Source organism: Tasmannia lanceolata, unplaced genomic scaffold, assembly GCF_043159265.1.
Source record: "Tasmannia lanceolata isolate RefF3 unplaced genomic scaffold, GAP_Taslan_0.1 ptg000037l, whole genome shotgun sequence".
Taxonomy (NCBI): Eukaryota; Viridiplantae; Streptophyta; class Magnoliopsida; order Canellales; family Winteraceae; genus Tasmannia; species Tasmannia lanceolata.
Window position 1 is genome coordinate 17,842,157 of NW_027518714.1, and position 22,765 is coordinate 17,864,921.

Genomic DNA, 22,765 nt, shown 5'->3' on the forward strand with positions numbered 1-22,765 from the left:
GATGGATAGATCAACCGATCAGACTGACAATCGCAATTGAATGTGGACACACATGTGTAACAGACCTGTCTGAATAGGATCATTCGACTTTAAGAAATGGAAGATGAAATTATCCATAAACATTCACAAGAGAAGCAGGGAAGCTTTAAATTTATCACTTAGAAAATATTTTTTCCTCTAGACGGAGGTGAAAGCAAAAAATTCCCTATAAGTAATTACCTCACAATACCAGCCGTAATTGTATTTTGCAAAGAAAGTGGACAGCCCAAAGCGACCACCCAGTCCCCAGGATGAAGCTTGTATGAAGACCCAAGTTTTGCTGCTGGCAATGGAGTTTTTGATTTGATCTTCACAACAGCAATGTCAGACTGAAAATCAGCATTGACCACAGTACCCTCAAATGTTCGACCATCTTGCAAAGTCACATCAACCTGTCATTTTATTGATTTCTAATATGAACATATCAGGAAGGTCTGGAAAGCTATGGTATACATAATTCAGCAGCACACGGTTCATATTTAAAACACGAGTAAAGAAAGGACTATTCATTCTCATCCACAAGATAGACAATCTTTTGCCATGTGGGAATAACTGGTAGAATATTGGATTCCCTCCACTCAACTATGGGGTTTAAAATGGTGGGGAGGTGGTATTCGATAGAAATAGGCAACGAGTTAAATGAACACTCATTCCTAGCGAGACAGATGAAGTAGAAGCATCATTTGATGCCTTTGGATCAAATCAGAGTTAAAGAAGAGAAAGCAAACTACACTTTATAGAAACCACTAGAGTCCCCTCCTCCAAACCAGGGAACCAAAGTTAGGGACAACAAAGAGAGCAGGAGCAGTAGTGGCGTGGGAAAGAAAAGTAAGTGGGTGGGTGTGTGGGGGAAGGGGAAGAACATCACTGGCATTGCAAGAAGGAAGAAGGGTGGTTTTGGCAAGGATGGGGCAGAGAGCTAGCTCCACGAGGGTTCATGACAGAGGTCATGTGGCATGAAATGGGTGGAAACAATGCTGGAGACCATGGGTATTCCAACTAGATGGCATCCAAATCAACACAAATAAAATTTAAAATTAAAAAAAAAAAAAATATATATATATATATATATATATATATATAGAGAGAGAGAGAGAGAGAGAGAGAGAGAGAGAAAACGGTTCCTACACATATGTGTAGATAAGTTCTCTACACACTAGCTTAAAAAACAGTGGGGGCCACATTATTTGGGTGATCCAAACCATTCATTTTTAAGGCCCTCACATAGATAGGGTGTCCACAAAAAATCAGATCCATAGGAACATCCTAACCATTCGAACTGTGGAGGCAAAAAATGGACTAATTTGTGAAGGTTTAAAGACATCCATTTTACCTCCACAAATCGTAGGGTTGGGATGATGCTATGGATCTGATTTTTTGTAGACACCCTATCTATGTGAGGGCCTTTAAAATGGATGGCTTAGATCACCCAAACAATGTGGGCCTCCATTGTATTTTATGCTAGTGTGTAGAGAACTCTCTACACATGTGTAGGAACCGTTTTCTCATATATATATATATATATATATATTGGTGAAAATTTTGAGGGTGGAGGGTCGAGACATTAGGGTTTTTATTAAGCGAGTTGAAGAAGAAGAAGGGTGAAGGGGGTCGATATTCGAGGGTGGAGGGTTGACGAACTAGGTTTTTTATTAAGAGAGGACGGACTGTGCTTTTATTTTTTTTTTAAAAGTTAAGAAGAAAACGTGTTTAAAGGAAAAATATACAGTATTCACATTTTAAAAGAGACAACGGATTCGCCTGGAAAAAAAGGGATCTGTGCGGGATACAGCTACGACAAGAATCCATGTGAATCCATGTCCGGTTCGCGTGTTGAAACTTGTCGATTCGGATTCGGCATAGGTGGGGCAAAGAATCCATGCAACACAGTCGTAAAACCTCCACATTACAAAGAGACGAGGATATAAAAAAATGCATAGCAAAACTATGCTGAAAGTATAAAGGAAGAAATTCGAATGAATATTCTATGCCAGTACGAACCTTTCCCTTGGAAACACTTCTTGTGCTTTGAAAATCTACAACAACATGGGCACAAGTTAAGATTGTACCATCAGAATCAATGATTGTTCCAGAGCCTATACTCTTCCCCAGGGTCATTCCATGAAATCCTGAAAAAGAATTTAAATAATTGCCCTAAAAAAATTCAAGAGCTTAAAATGAATGAGAAATATACTTTCAGTAAAATAGCTTTAAAGAAAAATCACCTTGTGTGACGGATAGATTGACAACAGCAGGACCAACCATAGCTGCAGCTGTGGCAATGGAATTTCTACCGAAACACCCAGGACAACATTTAGCATTATCCCCAGAGTCTCCAGAAGTTTCCTTTGTCAAATCAGTTGATGGAAAAGAACCAGTTCTGGAAAATTGTAATGGGAGATGCCCTAAATTGCATGTGAAAAAAAAAAAGATTATGTATCTCTAATGAAAATAAGCAACCTGAAAGATATGCAACATTGCAGATCTTAAAAAGTTTCAAACCTGAAGTTACAAACTGATGCCACATAGATACCAGAGGACGTTCCTGCAAAGACCGCCATGGCTGCAACAATAACTCACGCAATGGTGGGGATACTGACACGGTTGTTTCTGAAAATTTATTCAATACAAAGCACAAATTATTGTAGAGAAAAAGCAAAAAGAAATTGCATCCTATGGGTTTGGCAGGAGGAAAATCCTAGAAATAAACATTTGGAAGATGGTGATGAAAAACTTCAACATTTTCAAAACAAAAGATATCAGAATTAATAACCATCCTGAACGTCAGGCTTGTGGGTGCCAAACAATAAACTAAACATTTCAAAATTTAGAAAATAATAAAAACTAAAAAATCAAACCCATAAATTTAACAAAGGGCATAACCTAATGAGATGCATTTGCGGTGCATTATGATGCAGCATGCCTACATTGCTCATGTGCTCCGACTATGAACTATTAGACCATCAACCTGGTCGGCCCCACGTGACCAAAATCAAAACTGGTCAGCCAAAAGTCCAAAACTAGTGAAAATCCAAGATGGAGCCCACCTTTTGCAACAAAGGAACCCACATCATAATACAGTTACTGATCAACATGAATCAGCAATGGATAGTTCCCATTTAACCAAACAAAGGAGAATAAAAATAATCACAATCCTTGAAGAGATAAGCACGTAAATGTCAAAATTTTCAATCAGCATTCAAATAAAATGTCAACAGTTTCAATCCAATTACTATGTTATAAACATCACAATAAGTAGAGTCCCAAGCCTAAACCTTAACAGATACACATCGAAACTTCAAATCTAGAAAAATAAAAGAAGTGTTGGAATATGTAACTTGCCTAAGGGCATTTAGGACTTTGTACATCCCTTTATGTTTTAGTATAAAGATATGAGTCAGGGGGAGATAACCCTAACTCATCCTATTTTCTCTGTCTAAACTTTCGTCTAACATGGTATCAGAGCCTTAAGGTTTTCTGATCCCTAGGGTTCTCTATCAGCCTCCATCTTCTCCACCACCCCTCTCGCTACGAAACCCAACTCCGGGCCAAGTTTCATCCGATGTATACCAGCACGCAGTCTTTTTCCTCTCGAGAAGGAGTCGTTCCCTCCGAGCCGAAGGCACCAGGCTCCCCTTCCACCACGAGTCCTGTACCCCCGCGCAGCAACCCCCAAAACATTTTCCAAGAACGAGGATTTGCCCCCCCCCCCCCCCCAAATTTTCCAGGAAAATATTTTCCCACCAAATCGGAAATCTTTTTCCAGGACCGAGGATCTGCACCCCCCCAAAATTTTTCAGGAAAATATTTTCTCGCCAACTTGGAAAACCTTTTCCAGGACCAAGGATCTGCAACCCCCAAAATTTTCCAAGAAAATATTTCCTGACCCCCCACAAAATCACTTTCCTGGAAATAAATTTCCAGGGCTGTGTTTCGCCTCGCACCAGAATTTTTTTTTCCAGCCCCCAATTAGTATGTTTGTCGGTAAGCCTCACACCCCAAGTTTTTCAACCCCCATATAAGCCCTCCCACTCTTTTCTACTTGTTATTATGTGTTAGATCTTCATCTCTTACTCTTACCCTACTTTGATTCTAGTTTGTCTTGGCGGCTCCCCTCTATGCCTCATGGCTTCCCTCTTGTCAAGCTTCGTCGATGCCTGTCATTCTTAGAGCCGCGTCTAACTTTCTTGGCGTATCCTAGTTTGCCCTCCTATTTTGTTATCTCCTGCTATTCGTCTTGGTTTGGATTGTCTGTTTCTTTCTTGCTTGTTGTTATGGAGGAGATGCTTGACAATCCTTCCACAGGAGTGGCTCCTGGTGTTCGTCCGACACCCTCTTTGGCGTCTTCTTCGTCATCATCTCTCTCTGTGGATGGATCATTCCCACATATCACTACTGTTAAGTTGGATGGGGCAAACTACGTTACTTGGAAAGCAGCCGTCGAGAAGTATCTTATTGCCCCTATCACTGGTGTTGGTCATATCTCCCCTCATCCTGCTCTTACCTTATCTTCTGTTTTATGTGTACCAAAATCACCATTTAGTTTACTTTCAGTGAGTCAAATTACTAAATCTCTTCACTGTTCTGTCTCATTTTTCTCATCTTACTGTTTATTTCAGGATCTCTCGACTGAGAAGACGATTGAAACGGGTCGTGAAGTAGATGGACTCTATCGTCTTGACTGTCGGCCGCCTACTGTCTTACATAGCTCTGTGGATACATTTCAGTGGCATTGTCGCCTGGGGCATCCTTCACTTCAGCGGCTGCAGCAGACTTCTCTGGTTCCCGGACCTTTTCTAGTTTTCAGTGCGAGTCCTGTGAACTCGGGAAGCACCGTCGTGTGTCGTTTCCGTCCCGGATCATTAGTCGAGTGTCTAGTCCATTCTGATGTATGGGGACCCTCTAGGGTCGCGTCTACTACTGGCTTTCGGTATTTTATTGTGTTTATTGATGACTTCTCACGCATGACCTGGTTATATTTACTGAAGAGTCGATCCGACGTGTTCTTTGCTTTTCGCACATTTCATTCTGAAATTAAGAATCAATATAATTGCAATATTAAATGTCTTCAACTGACAATGCTAGAGAATATTTTTCTGATACTAATGGCTTTCAATCCTATCTCTCCCAACATGGGATTTTACATCAGTCTTCATGTGCGTACACCTCTCAAAAGAATGGTGTTGCTGAGAGGAAACTTCGTTATTTGCTTGAAGTAGGTCGCACTCTTCTTTTTCAGATGAGTCTTCCTAAGGCATACTGGAGTGATGCCCTTCTCACGGAGTGTTTCTTAGCAAATCGCCTTCCTTCCTCTGTCTTAGAGGGTGCCTCTTCTTTCGAGATTTTATCTCCTAGTAAGGAACAATTTCCTCTGACACCTCGTGTATTTGGATGCGTTTGTTTTGTTCATCACCTTGGACCTGGCCGTGACAAACTCGATCCCCGGTCTGAGCGTTGTGTCTTTCTGGGGTATTCCCGTACGCAGAAAGGCTATCGTTGCTATAGCCCTCGTCTGCGTCGCTGGTTTGTCTCAACCGATGTTACGTTCTTTGAGTTTGAGGCATTCTTCCAACATGGCGCGGCATCTTTCACCCCTTCTCTCGAGTCCGAGGTCTCGCTTCCCTTACCAGATCTACCTGGTTCTCTTCCGTCATCTCCTATTTCCGTGCGGCCAGCTTCTGCAGTTTCTACTTCTTCTGCCACGTTGGAGAAGCCAGCTCCACCTAAAATTACACAGTAGTATCAGCGGCGCCAAGTTACAGATAGGTCTCTTCTACCTCCTCTCGCACAATCATCTTCTGAGCCGATGATCCCTCTCTCCAGCTCTCAGGTATCTTCTCTTCCCCCTTCCTCTGTTGTTTCTGATTCTCCTATTGCATCTCGTACGAGATCCCGTTCCACTGCACATCCTATTTCGAATTTTATTTCTTATGATAAGCTCACCAGTACCTTCCAGAGCTTTGTTTCCTCCTTGTCTTCTATCTCTTTACCACAGTCAGTGGCTGAGGCTCTTGACCATCCTGGCCGGCGTGATGCTATGAACCTAGAAATGGGCGCTCTTCATAGTAATGATACATGGGATCTGGTTTCCCTACCCGCTGGTGCCCGTCCTGTTGGTTGTCGGTGGGTTTTCTCCATCAAATACCTTCCTGATGGTACTGTCGAGCGCTTAAAAGCACGGTTAGTCGCGAAAGGATACACTCAGACTTTTAGTGTTGACTACACTGAGACATTCAGTCCCGTTGTGAAAATTCCCTCTGTCCATGTGTTCCTGTCTCTTGCTGTTAATCATAGCTGGCCCCTTCATCAGCTGGATGTGAAGAATGCCTTCCTCCATGGTGACCTGACTGAGGAGGTGTATATGGAGCAACCACCAGGGTTTGTTGCTCAGGGGGAGACTTCCTCCTACGTGTGTCGCCTACGCAAGTAACTCTATGGCCTCAAACAATCTCCGCGTTCGTGGTTTGGGAGATTCAGTGAGGCAGTCATGCGCTTTGGCATGAAACAATACGCAGTGGATCACTCAGTCTTCAGTTATCACTCTTCAGCTGGGTGTATTTTGTTGATAGCTTATGTGGATGACATAATTATCACAGGGAGCAATTCACAAGGTATACAACGTTTGAAAACCTTCTTGCAAAAGGAATTCTCTACTAAGGATTTGGGTCAGCTCAGGTATTTCTTGGGGATAGAGGTTGCTCATTCTTCTAGAGGCTTGTTCCTATCACAGAGAAAGTATGTCTTGGACTTGCTAAAAGAAACAGGCAATCTTGGAGTTAAACCAGCTTCTGCACCCATGGATTATAATGTGAAACTCGTTCCAGAAGAAGGAGAGTTGTTGGAGGATCCTGGCAGGTATCGCAGGCTTGTCAGTAAACTTATATATCTCACGGTTACTCGGCCAGATATTTCATATGCTGTTAGAGTTGTCAGTCAGTATATTAGCTCTCCACGTACTTCTCACTGGGCTGCAGTGACACAGATTCTCAAGTATTTGAAAGGGGCTCTAGGGAAGGGATTGATGTTCAAAAGACATGGCCGTATGAAAGTTGAAGGCTTCTCTGATGCAGATTGGGCTGAATCCCTAGCAGATACACGGTCCACCACTGGGTATTGTACATTTGTAGGTGGCAATCTTGTTTCATGGAAGAGTAAGAAGCAGGATATTATAGCTAAGTCCAGTGCAGAGGCTGAATACAGGGCAATGGCACAGACAAGCACGGAACTTATTTGGCTACGTTCACTTCTTTCTGAAATTGGCTTCATTTCATCTTCTCCTTCGCAGCTTTATTGCGACAACAAAGCTGCAGTATACATTACCAACAATCCAGTCTTCCATGAGCGCACCAAGCATATTGAAATGGATTGTCATTTTATCCGTCAAAGAATCCAGAAAGTGAGATTTGCACTGTGTTTACTCGGTCAGGAGACCAATTAGCTGATATGTTTCCAAAGCCCTTAAATAAGTCAAGATTGAGTGATATATGTCACAAGCTAGGAATGTATGATATCTACATTCCAGCTTGAGGGGGAGTGTTGGAATATGTAACTTGCCTAAGGGCATTTAGGATTTTGTACATCCCTTTATGTTTTAGTATAAAGATATGAGTCAGGGGAGATAACCCTAACTCATCGTATTTTCACTGTCTAAACTTTCGTCTGACAAGAAGAACAAAATAGAAACTAATGAAATAGAAGAAGATGAAAAAAATTGCTCAAAACAAATCATCCATGAGAAGAAGAAAACAGGAATACCATTATCGGATTCGCGATTGTTCCACAATATCACACCGGCGCTGACTGTAGCCAATGCTAATACCCTTCGTCTCTGAGAATTTATCAATCAAAGCGATTCAATCAATTAAAACCGCAATTCAAATAAGATTTTCATGTAATTGGAGAGAAAGAGAGTATGTGCTTACGAGCAAACGGATCATGGCCGTGGTGATTTGCGTTTTAACTGAGGGGAGAGAGAGAGAGAGAGAGAGAGAGAGAGAGAGAGAGAGCGAGATAGGGTTTCTGGTGAGCCTCTGTTCTATCTCTAGTTGCGAATGATCTTGTCATTCAAACAAACAAGCATTTCTGTTGCGGTTTTTTAGAGAATTCTTGAATTCAGATATTCAATATGAAGAAGAAGAAGGGGAAGAGATTGAACCTAGAAACCCTAAAAATCGCAGGACGAAAGTGCGCTTTGACGGTCGGAGGTTGCCAAACAGCCAAATGGGACTTTGAGAAACTTCGGGAACTAGACGAGTCCTGGTGGCGTGGAGAGGCGCTAAAGCTTTTACTTGTGTCTCAATTTTCCTAATAAAAAGGGAAATGCTATCCGTATTTTTATGAGGGCACTCCTCACTTTATTAAAAGTACGGTATGGCTCGCACGATGATCCAAACCGTCCATTAGATGGGCCACAGCCTAAATAGGTTGTGCCCCAAAAATTATTTCCATAGGTTTGTCTAACCCTCCGATCTATGGAGGGTTCGGATCAACCCTCTAACATTCAGATCAGAGGGCTAGGATCAACCTATGGATATGATTTTTGGGGCACAACCTATTTAGGTTGTGGTCCATCTAATGGACGGTTTGGATCATCCTATGGTGAAGTCCATACCATACTTTTAATAAAGTGTGGAGTGCCCTCATCAAAATAAAGTAGTACTGATAACATTTCCCAATAAAAATACATTTGTAACTATATTTTATGACAAAATGCCCCTTTGTCTTTAACAAAATAATAAACATATCCCTATTTTGGTATACTTGGCAAAAACCTACCCAGTTTTTCTTTTCTTTTCTTCCGTTTTTTGGTCCATTGTTTGGTTGCACCCCACCAAGTAGTAAATAGGGAGGAGACAAATATTGGATTTACTTGGACCTTACTCTGTTTGATTGCCACGTGCCTGGCATCCTCAAGGATGACCTAAGGAAAAAAATGTTTTTTTGGTAATTTTATGGTGTTTGGTTGCTAATTTAGCATCACAATCCTAAGGCAGTGTTCACTTGCCTTCCCGCACTACCCCGAGATAGGAAAAACCCGGTTTTTTTCCCGAGAATCGTGTTTTCACGTGTTCTTTTGGATTGACGAGAAAGCGTATTTATAGGACGTGGAAAAACGTAAAAAAGACGTGGAAAACCACATTTTCTCGCATAGACGGGATTTGTTTTCCGCCCAAAACGGTGGGATTTTGTTTCATTTTCCCACAGGAAAGTCAAATTAGTCGGGGTCTCTTTTTTCTCTCACTCTCACGTGTAGCCGAACCAGCGAGCAGAGAGAACGACGAACCAGTCGTCTTCTCCGGCTCCTCTCCGGCGGTACATCCCACTCCCTCACCTCTCTCTCTCTCTCTCTCTCTCTCTCTCTCTCTCTCTCTCTCTCTCTGATTTCTAGGGTTTATTTTTTTAAGGCATCCTCTCTGGCTTCTCTCAAGCTCCTTCTCCGGCAAGGTACCCCCACTCCCTTTTCTGATTTTTTTTTCAGATCTAGGGTTGGTTTTTGGGGTTTTTCTCACATTGTTCAAATCTGGGTTCGGATTTCTGGGGTATTTGCAATGGGGAGAGAGTTATTTTGATCTTTTTACTAATTTTCATCTTTTGGGTTTTTCTCACATTGATCTTTTGACTAATTTCATCTTTTTTTGGGTGTTTTTTGGTGGTTAAAACTGGGTTCGGATTTCAATGGTTCAGATTGTTTGGTTTTTTGCAACGGAGTTGCAAATTAGGGGTTATATCACTGATTTGTTATTTCTTGGGTGTTTTTGTACATTTGTATTCTGAATTTTGGGGTATTTGCAATGGGGTTGCAGATTTTGGGTTTGTTCACTAATTTTCAACTTTTTTTTGGTCTTTTTTGTACAATAGGGTTCGCATTGTTTGGTTTTTTGCAATGGAGTTGCAGATTATGGGTTATTGGACTAATTTTTAGGATTCTTGTTTTTTTTTTCCATTGGTGGTTCTGATATAATGGCTTCTTTGTTGGGTGTGTGATGATATGTGGGTGGATGAGTGTTGGTGATATGTGGGTGGATGGGTGTTGTACATTTCTGTGGGTGGCTTGGGTGTTGGGTTCTGATATAATGGCTTGGTTGTGGGTGGATGGGTGTTGGTGATATGTGGGTAGATAGGTGTTGTACATTTTGGTATGGTTTTCATCCAAAATCCTAGCTTGTTTTGTTGGTTTAGGGTACTAATTTGATCTTTTACAACTTGTTTTGTAGAGCTTTTTTATTTTTTTCTGCTTTTCTTGTGTGATCTCGGTTATAATGTCTTAGTGGTTTGGTGTTGCTCATATAGGGCTACCATCAATTATCATGCCTCGAGAACCACCAAATAGGAGGACATTGATTATTCGAGCTGTAGCTCTAGTAATGGCTGCGGTAGCTACAGTGACGGCTAGGGTTAGACTTTACGTTGAAGAAAATATGACAAGGGGCAATTATGAAAGTGGGTACGAAACTCGTAGGACATTTGTTACACGTGTTACGAATGCAGATAATCATTGTATTGCGCTTCTGCGAATGGATGTTCGGTGCTTCCGCAGCTTCGTCGTGATATTTAGAAACACGGTCCTGCTTGAAAACACAATACAATGTTGTGTTGAGGAACAAGTAGCGATTTTCTTACAAGTAATTGTCCACAGCCAAAGGAACCGTACTATTAGAGCATCCATTAGACGGTTAGGGGCGACTGTTTCGAAGTATTTCAACAAGGTTCTATGTGCTGTGCTCAAACTTCAAGAGTTGTTCATATTACCTCCATCAAGGGACACACCACATCACATTGCTGACAACCCGAATTTTATGCCGTACTTTAAGGTATCGTTTATCACCTATGTAGTAGCATGTAAGTTGCATAACAAGTTACTCATATGTCAGCACTGACGGGGGACATTTTAAATGTTCATATTGTAGGATTGCATTGGTGCAATTGACGGGATACACATTCAAGCAACAGTACCCGAGGATCTGAAACCTAGATTTATTTGTCGTAAGGGATGGTCCTCTCAAAATGTGCTAGCTGTATGTGACTTCAACCTGAAGTTTACTTACGTGTTAGCTAGGTGGGAAGGGTCAGCATCAGACTCTAGGGTCTTAGCATCTATTTTATCAAAGCCGAATGGGATTCCTTGTTTAACAGGTACTATTGAGTTTGTCTTTTACTCCGTACCACTATTGTTGTTCTTGGTTATGAAACTTATATATATCCCTTCGTGTGTCTGTAGGAAAGTTTTACTTTGCTGATGGTGGGTACCCATGCCTGAGAAATTTTATAAGTCCTATCCGAGGCATTGGTTACCACCTAAACGACATTAGAGGGCGCAGACCTCGAACTGCAGATGAGTTGTACAATCAAAGGCATTCATCAGCAAAGAATGTAATCGAGCGGACTTTCGGTATCTTGAAGAAGCGATTCAACATAATTAATACGCCACCCATGTACCCATTCGAACGACAGGTCGACATAGTGTTAGCTTGTTGTTGCGTCCACAATCACATAAGGAGGGAGATGGCGAACGATACATACATTCCGATTGTAGACAATGAGTTGGGGCTAACTGTAGCGGAGGAGGAGGATGAAGAAGAAGACGATTGTTTTCTTACTTAGGGCTGTTCATTCGGTTTAAACCGAACCGAAATTGGAAAAAATAACCGAATCGAAATATTTCAGTTCCTATAAAATGCTAACTGAAACTGATAACTGATGCAATGGTAACCTAAATGAACCGAAACCGAATAATAGTTTCGGTGTTTCGGTTATAACCGAAATGCATTTTGCCATTTTTTTTAGGCATTTCGCCCAAGGAATGAACTCATTTCAAAATTCAAATGGAGGCCCTGTTCGTTCAAAGGAATGAACTCATTTTCTGAAAGAGGAGGAGATCCCGCCGGAGAAGGAGGAGATCGGAGATCCCGTGAGGAGAGTCGGAGTCGTCGGACGGAAGCCTTGTTTCTCTTCTCTGACTCTCAAGGGCGAAAATAAAAAGTAGAAAAGTAGAAACCCCTTGAAACCCAAAGAGAAACGTGAAGAGGGAGAAAAAAATAGATATTTTTTAGGGGAGAGGGAGAAAAAACAAAAGAGAAACATGTAGAGGTTTCCTTCACTTCATTACACTGACACTTTCTCATCACTGCGGTGGGGCCCACAATCCATGCATCATTATGATATTTGTCTCTCTCTTACACAGTTTTTATGTATATATACCCATACAGAGCTCTCTTTCTCGCTCTCTCTCTCACACACACACAGTTTTTATGTATATATACCATACACAGTTTTGTGTGCTATACATAAAAACTATCGGTTTTCGGTTTAACCGAAATTTTTAAATAGGAAAATCGAAACCAAAACCGATAACCGAAATTCTGATATTTTTAAAACCGAAACCGAACCGCAATCCCTACTAACCGAACTGAAATAACCGACCGACTTCGGTTCGGTCGGTTATTTCGGTTATAACCGATTTATGCACACCCCTATTCTTACTAGGGCTGAAGATGTGAGAGCGGACGGTCTACTTCGAACAAGAATTATGAATCATATGTGGAATTATTTTCAAGCACAACGACGTGGTCGTCATTAGGATGACATGTTTTTGGGTTGTAATAATTTTATGACTATTTCGATTAGACTTCTGCAACTGTGTTTCATCATATGTTGTTTGATTGTATTAGGATTTGGAATTTTTTTGGGTTGTAATAGTAATCTGTTAGATGATATATTGTTGTAATTGATTATTTGGATATTTTTCTACTATGTTTCATTGTATTCTATTTGATGATATATTGTTTCACAATGTTGTAGATATAATGTAATCAACTTCAGTAGAGAAGAGAAAGAAAAATAACTCCTGGAACGATGATATGGATAGGCATCTCATAGTAGCCATGCAGCATCAGATTGCCGAGGGCCATAAGGCCCCTAATGGTTTTAAAGATACTGCGTACAGTGGCGCAGCGCAGGAGCTTACTGCTGTCCTTAAAAAGCAAATCACAAAGGAGCACGTTAAGAACCGTTTGAAGACGATGAAAACCAACTATTGGTTTCTTAACACTATCGTCAACCTGAGCGGATTTGGCTGGGATCACAGTTGAAAAAAATATCCGTTGAACACCAAGTGAATAATGACTATTTGGTGGTAATTATAAGTCGTCATAATTCCTTCATTATTTTCACCACAATTTGGTCATAATCCTTACAACGCCTCGTTTTGTTTTCAGAGGAATCCTGATAATTTATGCTTCTTTAATAACCGTTGGGAGCTATATGAGGAGATGAAAGAAGTGTTCGGAGAAGATTATGCCACTGGAGAGTTCGCTAAGGACAAACATGCCCCTTCTCAGGACACACAGGATGTGGAGGGGCTTTTCTCATCGAGCCAGGCAGTAGGGCTCGATGATATGTTCGACGGTACGACCCCTGCTTTTACTCCTCCCCCAGCTCCTCGTGCTTCCAGGTCACGTCATTCATCCCCAGTCAAAGACACCAGCACGGGCTTTAGTGACTCATCGCCACTGAAAGCCCCATCATCAGGTAGTAAGGGGAAGAGGAAGAGGCGAACAAGTGGTGGACAACTTTCATCTGATATGACTTACTTATCAGATAGTATTAGGATGGTTGTTGAGGCCATCATTACGACCGGTGAGGTCCATAGCCTTGCTGAATTGAAAGTTGTTTGTGATGAGCACCTCGCTTAGGGCCTATACGTACCTGCACAAAAATCACAAGGATGCTGAATTCTTCCTTTCCCTTTCCGAGGAAGACGAGTGGCTGTGATGGGCGATATTGTGGCGCGTTTGGTGTAGGTTGTTATTGTTTGGGGACCTTTTTTGGTAATCATACAATCGTATTATATGATCATAGTATGACTCTGCTAGTTTTTTGCACCTTTATTTTGGACTTGTTTTGGAGGACTTGTTATGTTGTTGTTGGACTTGTTTTGATGTGGTTTATGTTCTTGAGCTTTATTATGATGTTGTTTACTTTGTTGGACCGCTTATCGTACGTGTTTGTCCAATTTTTTTGGTCATTTCGTTTATGTTGTTGGACTTATTTTGGAGGAGTTCTTATGTTGATTTGGTTTATGTTGTTGGACTAGTCTCAATGAGATATTTCGTGTTTCTTGGAATTATTTTGTTGGACTTGTCTATGTTGGTACTTTTTAATACTTTATTTTCTATATTCTTGTAGTATTAGAGCAATATGTGGACTCTAGACATGGACATGACTTTACTAGCTGCCATGACGAATCAAATAACAGAATGAAATAGAGGGATGAATGGATTCAATGTCATGGCATTTAACAATGCCCTCATACATGTCAACAATGCCCATAATCTGAACCTAAACATATCCCAAATCAAAAAGAGGTTCAAAATATTAAAAAAGAACTACAAACAAGTCAGGCATTGTTGGAACACGGTGGGTTTGTTTGGGATTCAACGAGTAAGATGATTTTTGTATGCAATAAACTGGGCGCATCACATATTATGGTACGTATGTCCATGTAGTATGTTTATGTTTTGTTCTATTACAATTCATACATCTCTTACTCATGTTTTCCATCCAGTCTCACCCTGAAGTTTTAAGTGTGTTAGCACAACGACATGACTTGTATAACGAATGCATTGTAGTCGTTGGGGACGATTATGCAACTGGACAGTGGGCCCGTTCAAGAGGACGGAGTGACTAGGTTACTGATTATCTAACTGGGCAGTGCAATCTGTAGTCCAGTTCCGTTACTGTTTATTTAGAATTTATGGATCCAATGTTGCTTTTCGTATTGTTATTGCTCTTATTCTGTTTATGGCTCTTAGCCATGTAAACTTAAAGAGCAATACTTTGTTTATGTAGACTCTATATGAATTCAGTAGTGTTGATTATTGGTTATTTGGTTATTTTTATTTGCATTTCTGCAGGTTAATGGCAAAAAACAAGTTTTATGTGGGTTTTAAGGGAAGACAGGTGGGCGTAATGACAGTTGGCAATACTGTCATCTTCAAGTTAACGGGTTTAGTGGAGCGTGCTTTCGTTTGTATGGGAGTAGGGAGGAGGCAGAAACTGAACTTACTACGTTTTTACATGGCATTAGTGGGCCCAACAAAGATAGGAAAGAAGAGATCAACATTCCTACGCCCCAAGCTTCAACCATCTCTTCTGTGACGAGTTCTTCTTCCAGTTAGGTTTTATTGTGGTGTTTCTGTTTAGGCTTTTCAATTTGTAGGCCTGTAAGTATGTCAGACTATGAAATATGGTTTAATGTGACTTTTCTGTTTAGCTTTCCCAATACAGTTTAATTGGCAAGTGAACAGGCTTAGGAAACCTTTTCTCTTGATTTCTCATATTTTTCTGCGCAAGTGAACAGGCGCAGGATTCCTTTTCCTGCACAGTTTCTTTTCCTTTCATTTCCTTTCTGTCACGTCAGATTCCTTTCCTTTCCTTTCCCTAGAAAACAAGTGAATGGACCCTAAAGATTAATAGACAAGATTCAAAGGTAATTATTGCTTGTCTGGTGACATGGCACCTTTGTTCCACTATTTATACCTTCCATGCCAAATTTCTTCAAAAAGGAGGAATTTGGCAAGTAGAATTTTGCTTTTTCGCTCTCTTCCCTCTCTCTCTTCTCTTTCTATATAACACCCTGTCCTATTACTCTATGAGGTTGGCAACCAAACACTGCTTATCACTATTGTACCAGGTAAATCCTAGGTAGATCAAACACTATAAACGTTTGTCTCTTTTCTATTGACTACGTAAGAGAATAACGGTAAGTCGTGTTTGGTTGTCAACCTCGTAGAGTAGTGATAGGAGTGTCATTGCCAATATAAAGAAAATAGAGATGGTAAAGTGTAACGACCCGATTCCGTCAAGTCGCTACGAGCAAAAGAACAACGCAAAAATCATGGAAAATTTTCTTTTTTTATATAATCAACAGCCACGACAAAAATCTTATTCCAAATTAAATAAGTCTACCATAACAAGAGGTCCTTTCAATACTCATACTCCAAATGAAAGGTAAAGTTTTAATCACTAAAGTTCAAACCAAAGAAAGTCCCGACAAAATAAAAATAGAAAATAACGCAAGACGTCATAGCGCAATAATCCATGAAGCGAACTCTCCGATCACACGATCCCTTATCCCATGGTTTCTTCGTTTGCAAACGCTCCGCCATCTAACGCCTCAACCCCTGTGGTGGAGGAAACAACGTTAGAGCAGGGTCCTCCAGAGACCGAGCAGAGTAAAATGAACAATATAAAAGGGCATGCAATAATAATTCAAATCTTTAACAATCATCTAGAAGCAATAATAAATAACTGGAGAATAAATCTACACCATCTATATCAGTATAAACATGAATGAATGACAATAATGAATGATATGTTATATGTTCATCGAATATGTAAAATGAGACAACCCTTTCCCCAAGTACATCCGGCTTTTTCCCCAGTTTACTTTTCTGTCAGTTCTTTTCTGACTTTCTCTTTTTTGCCGGTGTCCTTGCCGCACGACTACCCACTACCCCTGTCTAAAGGTAGTGGCGTTATGGACTCGAATTTCGGTCTCGCATTTAATGCCGAGCCGTTTCGGGGATACTATCCCTTTGGATGGTTTGCCAATGAAAGGCTGTACACGCTTCTCGCGTTGGCCTTTGGACCTTAGGTCCCAGGATGATCCCACCACACCCTTAATTTCCCCTTCACTCTCCCCCATGTAGGATATGCAATTAGGGACTTTAAGGTACGTTACCTTTGCCTTCTTTTCCTGCATCCTTTCACATAAAGGTTAGAAACAATTTATTATTTATTCCATCTCTAAAATATCACCATTCGTAAGGAAAAATCTTCATAATTCAAAATATCTTTGTTGATAAAATGTCGATGTATTATGTTCTCATCATCTTCAAATTTCATAACATACTCATAAAATCATCATCAAAAATCTTATAGACACGTAGAAAGCAATCATCAAGTTTTCTTTGTAGCATATCATGTAGAAATAAATCGTCAAAGTTTTCTTTATAGTACGATGATACTTCTAGGTACTTTGTTAATTATCATCCCAATGCATGACAGATTTATGATCATCCATTTTTACTTTGCGAGTCCTAATTATGATTAAAATCGATTCCTTGTTAAATCCATCTAAACTTTTGACTCCCTCGAGTTATCCTCAAAATCTTCCTTTTCAGGTGATCTTAGGCGTAAAAGTTTTAACCCTTCCTTCCGATATTGATAAAAAATTTACCTCTAAGTTCCTTAGCTCCATTGATCGTACGCTCTTACTGATCCAAAATTCTGACGTATTATGCACTGCCTTGTAAACGTTACTAACTTTCTAATTTAGGTAGACATTCTACCCTAATGATCCCTTTTTCCCATAATCCAGGTTTTTAACAGAAATCCTAACTAAATATAGCTTTAGATTGTAACATGGATAATAATTTTAAGAAAATATATAAGTAAATTTCTGACCTTCAGTCGCTCCATCCTGTACCTCAGTGTCATCGTTGACTAGGGCGAAGAAACGCCTCTCAGTTCCCGGTGGTGCGTTCTTATCTTGGGCCAGAGGACGGTACTGATTTCCTCTTCCTTGGTGTTGCTGCGCTGGTTGTTGTTGTGGCGGAGGTGGGCGGTTATGAATATAAGTCGGTGCCTTAGGGAAGTCCCTCCTCCTGTGATTAGGGTCTCCGCAGTTAAAACATACTGCCATGGTCCTCCAGCATTGCCCAGCGTGGATCTTTCCACAGTGAGGGCACAAGGTCTTTGATGGTGGACCACCATCCGTTCTCGGCTTTTTGGGTGGAGGTTGTTGACTTCTGCTAGCAATCGACTGAGATCTAGCTACTTGCATAGATTTTTCGCAGTCTTCTGCCACCTCTGCCTTCTCACATGCCTCGGCCAACGCCCGTGATCCAAGATTAATAATACTCGCCCTGATGGAAGGGCGAAGGCCGTTGATAAATTTTCGGACTCTATCAAATTCAGTGGCTGCGTAGCCGGGTGCAAAGCGTGAAAGTTCTCTAAATTTGGCTCCATACTGAGTCACGGACAAGACTCCTTGTTTTAGATCAGCAAATTATCCAGCCAAATGATCCTTGATGCGCGTAGAAAAGATTTTCTCGTTGAAACGGGATTTGAACTGTCCCCAAGTCCCAGACATGATCGCGGGATAGTTCTGGACTACATTCCTCCACCATACACCCGCCTCTCCCTTCAGCAGGAAGGAGGCAAGACGTATCATTTGCACGTCGGTGCACTTTAGTACAGTAAAGATCCCTTCCATTTCTGTAAGCCAATGGTCTGCAGTTAAGGGGTCGCCTGTCCCATTGAACTCGGATGGTTGGTAATCTCGGAACTGACGGTGCACCTGCGAGGCATTGTCAAGGGGTCTCGGCTCCTGATGAGTCCCAAGGCTGGCTGCAATAGCCTGAAGAGCAGCTTGATTAGCCTCTTGATTTGTCCTGAGGATTTCAGCCAGTAATTGCAGACCGTCTTGATTATGAGCCGGAGTTGGGCTCTGAGTATTGTTGTTAGGTGCAGGAGCTTGATTAGCATTGCCAGTTCTCTTCCTCCTTGGATACATCTATAAATATAAAAACAACTTGGAATGAGAAGAAAACTATGGGTTAGAATGAAATCTCTTTATTTCTCAACTAAAATTTCAAGGTACCATGAAGTCTCTAATCATGTGCTTACTTACTAAAGTTTTTAGAGTAGTTCTCCTATCTCGTTCGAATTCTCGGTTGACCTTAAAGGTGTGACATATCATATGTCACCTATTAGCTATCTAACCCAAATTAACGACTCAACCCACAAGCACCAGGTTCTCCGTAAACCCGGGCTCTGATACCACAACTGTAACGACCCGATTCCGTCAAGTCGCTACGAGAAAAAGAACAACGCAAAAATCATGGAAAATTTTCTTTTTTTATATAATCAACAGCCACAATAAAAATCTTATTCCAAATTAAATAAGTCTACTAACACGGGGGGTGCAAAAGACCTTTTTTCTAAGGCCGTAGATACCACTGAATACGCGATGACCAGGGAAGGGCAAGCAAGCGGTTGATAAGATGGATAAGAAACGTAGATCCCCTCCGCTTCCTTCCCCTCTTTCGGCCACGAAAGAAAAAGAAAAAGAAGGGCATGAACAGCCTTAACAGCAGTATCAGACACCTGATCCCGACTCTGGGTACTTAACCAATACGCCGCGTCGGCTCTTCGACTTGAGGACCGCATCCGCACGCCACGGGATTTTGTACCCATTGACTTTCGTCTCTGTCTCCATGATGAAGATCCCAAGCCGATCTGATTGTGAACTCCCCCCGCGGATCTGGCTTCCGGATCACCAAAGTCTGGAATTTATATGGTTCTGTTTATTCATCTTTTCAGAATTTGGAATTAAACAACTCATTTGTTAAAATCAGCCCTAAGAGAATTTTCTTGGACCAAATAATAAATGGGATCTACAATTGGTCATATAATCGTGGTCAAATTCTCATCAGTTCGAGTCAAGGGGATAGCTCCCTGGCCTCTAATTTCCATATAAAGGACACGACAGGAATAAAGGCCCTCTTTAACTTCCATTCTGATCGAGTCATTCTTTTCCCCTCCCCTAGTTTATTAGTAACAAAACGGATTCTTCCGATGTATAAAATAAAAATTCCAATGGCTTTTGCTACTATGACCTTCCCAACCACCATAACAAGAGGTCCTTTCAATACTCATACTCCAAATGAAAGGTAAAGTTTTAATCACTAAAGTTCAAACTAAAGAAAGTCCCGACAAAATAAAAATAGAAAATGACGCAAGACGTCATAGCGCAATAATCCATGAAGCGAACTCTCTGATCACATGATCCCTTATGCCATGGTTTCTTCGTTTGCAAACGTTCCGCCATCTAACGCCTCAACCCCTGTGGTGGAGGAAACAACGTTAGAGCAGGGTCCTCCAGACACCGAGCGGAGTAAAAGGAACAATATAAAAGGGCATGCAATAATAATTCAGATCTTTAGCAATCATCCAGAAGCAATAATAAATAACTGGAGAATAAATCTACGCCATCTATATCAGTATAGACAGGAATGAATGACAATAATGAATGATATGTTATATGTTCATCGAATATGTAAAATGAGACAGCACTTTCCCGAGGTACATCCGGCTTTTTCCCTAGTTTACTTTTCTGTCAGTTTTTTTCTGACTTTCTCCTTTTTGCCGGTGTCCTTGCCGCACGACTACCCACTACCCCTGTCTAAAGGTAGTGGCGTTATGGACTCGAATTTCGGTCTCGTATTTAATGCCGAGCCGTTTCGGGGATACTATCCTTTGGATGGTTTGCCAACGAAAGGCTGTACACGCTTCTCGCGTTGGCCTTTGGACCTTAGGTCACAGGATGATACCACCACACCCTTAATTTCCCCTTCACTCTCCCCCATGTAGGATATGCAATTAGGGACTTTAAGGTACGTTACCTTTGCCTTCTTTTCCTGCATCCTTTCACATAAAGGTTAGAAACAATTTATTATTTATTTCATTTCAAGTAAACAAGTATAATGAGCTATACAGTTATCACAAAGAAAATAGTATACGTAAGATTACTTTGCATGAAACAAGTTATATTGAAACCATTACAACACAAGGTCTAGCTGTCACCTGCCTTAACTTACGAATGGAGAAGAATGGACGGCTTCTGATAGGTAGTAGAGTGTGATAGTCCTAGAGTCAAGTGATAGAACATAATAGTGTCAATTTTTTTTTCTTATGTTTAAGTTTTCAAAAATACGTACAGGTACTACGTTGAGGCCCTATCTTAGGTGAAACCCATGCACATAGACATACCATTGCTGCCTTATCTTTGGATAGGAAGGATATATACCCGGAGAAGACTCTTGCTGCCCTGTTCTGGGGCGTAAAACTTATGCACAGAAAAGCCTACTACTGTCCTGTTTGAGGGCATGAACTCATACACAGAAACACGACTGCTGCCCTGTTTGAGGGCATAAAACTCACACACAGATAACATCATTGCTGCCCTGTTTGAGGGCATAAAACACCACACAAAAACACATGACTGCTGTCCTGTTTTGAGGGCATAAAACTTGCACACAAAAATAGAACACTGCTGTCCCGTTTTTAGAATATAAAATACGCATATGAATGACGTAGAACCTGTCCAGTTTTAACACACGAAAACATGCATATATGTGACTCTAAATCTTTCCAGTTTTGATACATAGAAACATACATATAACGGTCTTTAAATCTGTCCAATTTTAATATATAATAAAAATGCATATAACTGATCTTAAATCTGCCTCGTTTTGATACGTAAAAACACCTATCAACCGTACACAAATCTGATTCGTTTTGGGACCGAGGAAACACATGTCAACAGGGTACAAATCTGGTCCGTTTTGGGACCAAGGAAACACATGTCAACAGGGTACAAATCTGGTCCGTTTTGGGACCAAGGAAACACATGTCAACAGGGTACAAATCTAGACTGTTTTGGGACCTATAGAACATACATTAACTGGGTATAAATCTAGTCCGTTTTTGGAACCGACAACAACACACAAAATAACACTTAATTTGGCCCATTTTGGGACCAAGAAGAACACACAAAAGCAGTGTTAAATATGGTCCGTTTTGGGACCAAGAAAACACTATAAGACAAGGAAAGTAATAAGGGTACTTACTTGGATGGATCTAGGGTATAAGGAGAATCAAGTGTAAAGCTCTTCCTCTTCTTCTTCTTCTTCTTCTTTCTTTTCCTTCTTTCTTCCTCTCTCTCTCTCACTTGGGCGTCCAGAAATTTGGACGTGGGAGAGAGCCCAAGTTTCTTATATTCTTCTCTTCCTTGTTGTAGTTTTGGTTGCTTTCCTAAATTTGAATTGCAGGATCCCTTGAATCTTTCAACTAATCTATTCAATATAGTTACTTAGCCTTTAAGTAACTCAATCACATCCTTGATTTCCCAATGGACCACAAAATATAGACAATATATAAAAGAGAATGAATGAGATATGGCAGTTGCTCACGATCAAATCCCTTGATTTTCCAATGAGTTGGGCGTCCCACCATTGTTGGGATTTGATTGCTCGTATTCCAAAATCATAAGATCTTAGCTTTTAAGAAATCTGCTATAATTTAGAGATTTTGAATTTTATATAAGTAAATCTACCATACCAAAAGAGGCGTACAAGATTCCTTTCAAAGTGGATATCAAATCTCCAAAAAGAAAAGAATCTTTCACTTCCCAACATTCCTAACTTATTTATCATACAATCATTGTTACTTACCCTAATTATATATATATATATATAATTAGTAGTTTTGAAATGCTTTTACTAATTAAAAGCAAAGTATACAAATTCAATGGATTATTGAAAAAATTTTAGGTGGACCCACACCATATGCACGTTTTCCCATACAATGGAAAACGTGGGTTTCTTCCCATCACTTTTAATACAAAGAAATTTTCCACGTTTTAAGTGATATTTTCCACGGAAATTACTTTTACAACAGGACTTATTTTCTTCTCTCAATTTGAGAATTTAGATATAACTTTCAATAGCCATAGATTCTAAGATCTACGGATCAAAACAAATTAAAGGGAAAAGAGTGATTATAACTAAGATCTAGGGTTGATCATTGATGGATCGTTGATCCCCACCCTTGAAAATAGATTCACTGATCCAATGGTCTAAATCTTAGAGTTTTGAAAGAA

The 22,765-nt window shown here is 40.6% G+C and overlaps 1 protein-coding gene across 3 annotated transcripts in view; it reads right to left on the reverse strand.

Moving 5' to 3' along the window:
* DEG14 (Trypsin family protein with PDZ domain-containing protein) overlaps positions 1 to 8,335 on the reverse strand; it is a 28,447-nt gene extending 20,112 nt beyond the window's left edge. The window contains exons 1-7 of one of the 3 annotated variants that reach the window (XM_077373075.1): positions 8,195 to 8,302; positions 7,795 to 7,867; positions 2,923 to 3,007; positions 2,542 to 2,649; positions 2,265 to 2,444; positions 2,041 to 2,168; positions 220 to 431 (exon numbers count right to left, since the gene is read on the reverse strand). In XM_077373075.1, the coding sequence (XP_077229190.1) occupies positions 220 to 431; positions 2,041 to 2,168; positions 2,265 to 2,444; positions 2,542 to 2,649; positions 2,923 to 2,947 (653 nt within the window). In that variant the 5' untranslated portion in view covers positions 2,948 to 3,007; positions 7,795 to 7,867; positions 8,195 to 8,302. Of the gene's footprint in view, positions 1 to 219; positions 432 to 2,040; positions 2,169 to 2,264; positions 2,445 to 2,541; positions 2,650 to 2,922; positions 3,008 to 7,794; positions 7,868 to 7,961 lie in introns of all 3 variants that reach the window. The other 2 variants (XM_077373074.1, XM_077373076.1) reach the window with 2 other exon arrangements.
* Between the last annotated feature and the right edge of the window lie 14,430 nt (positions 8,336 to 22,765).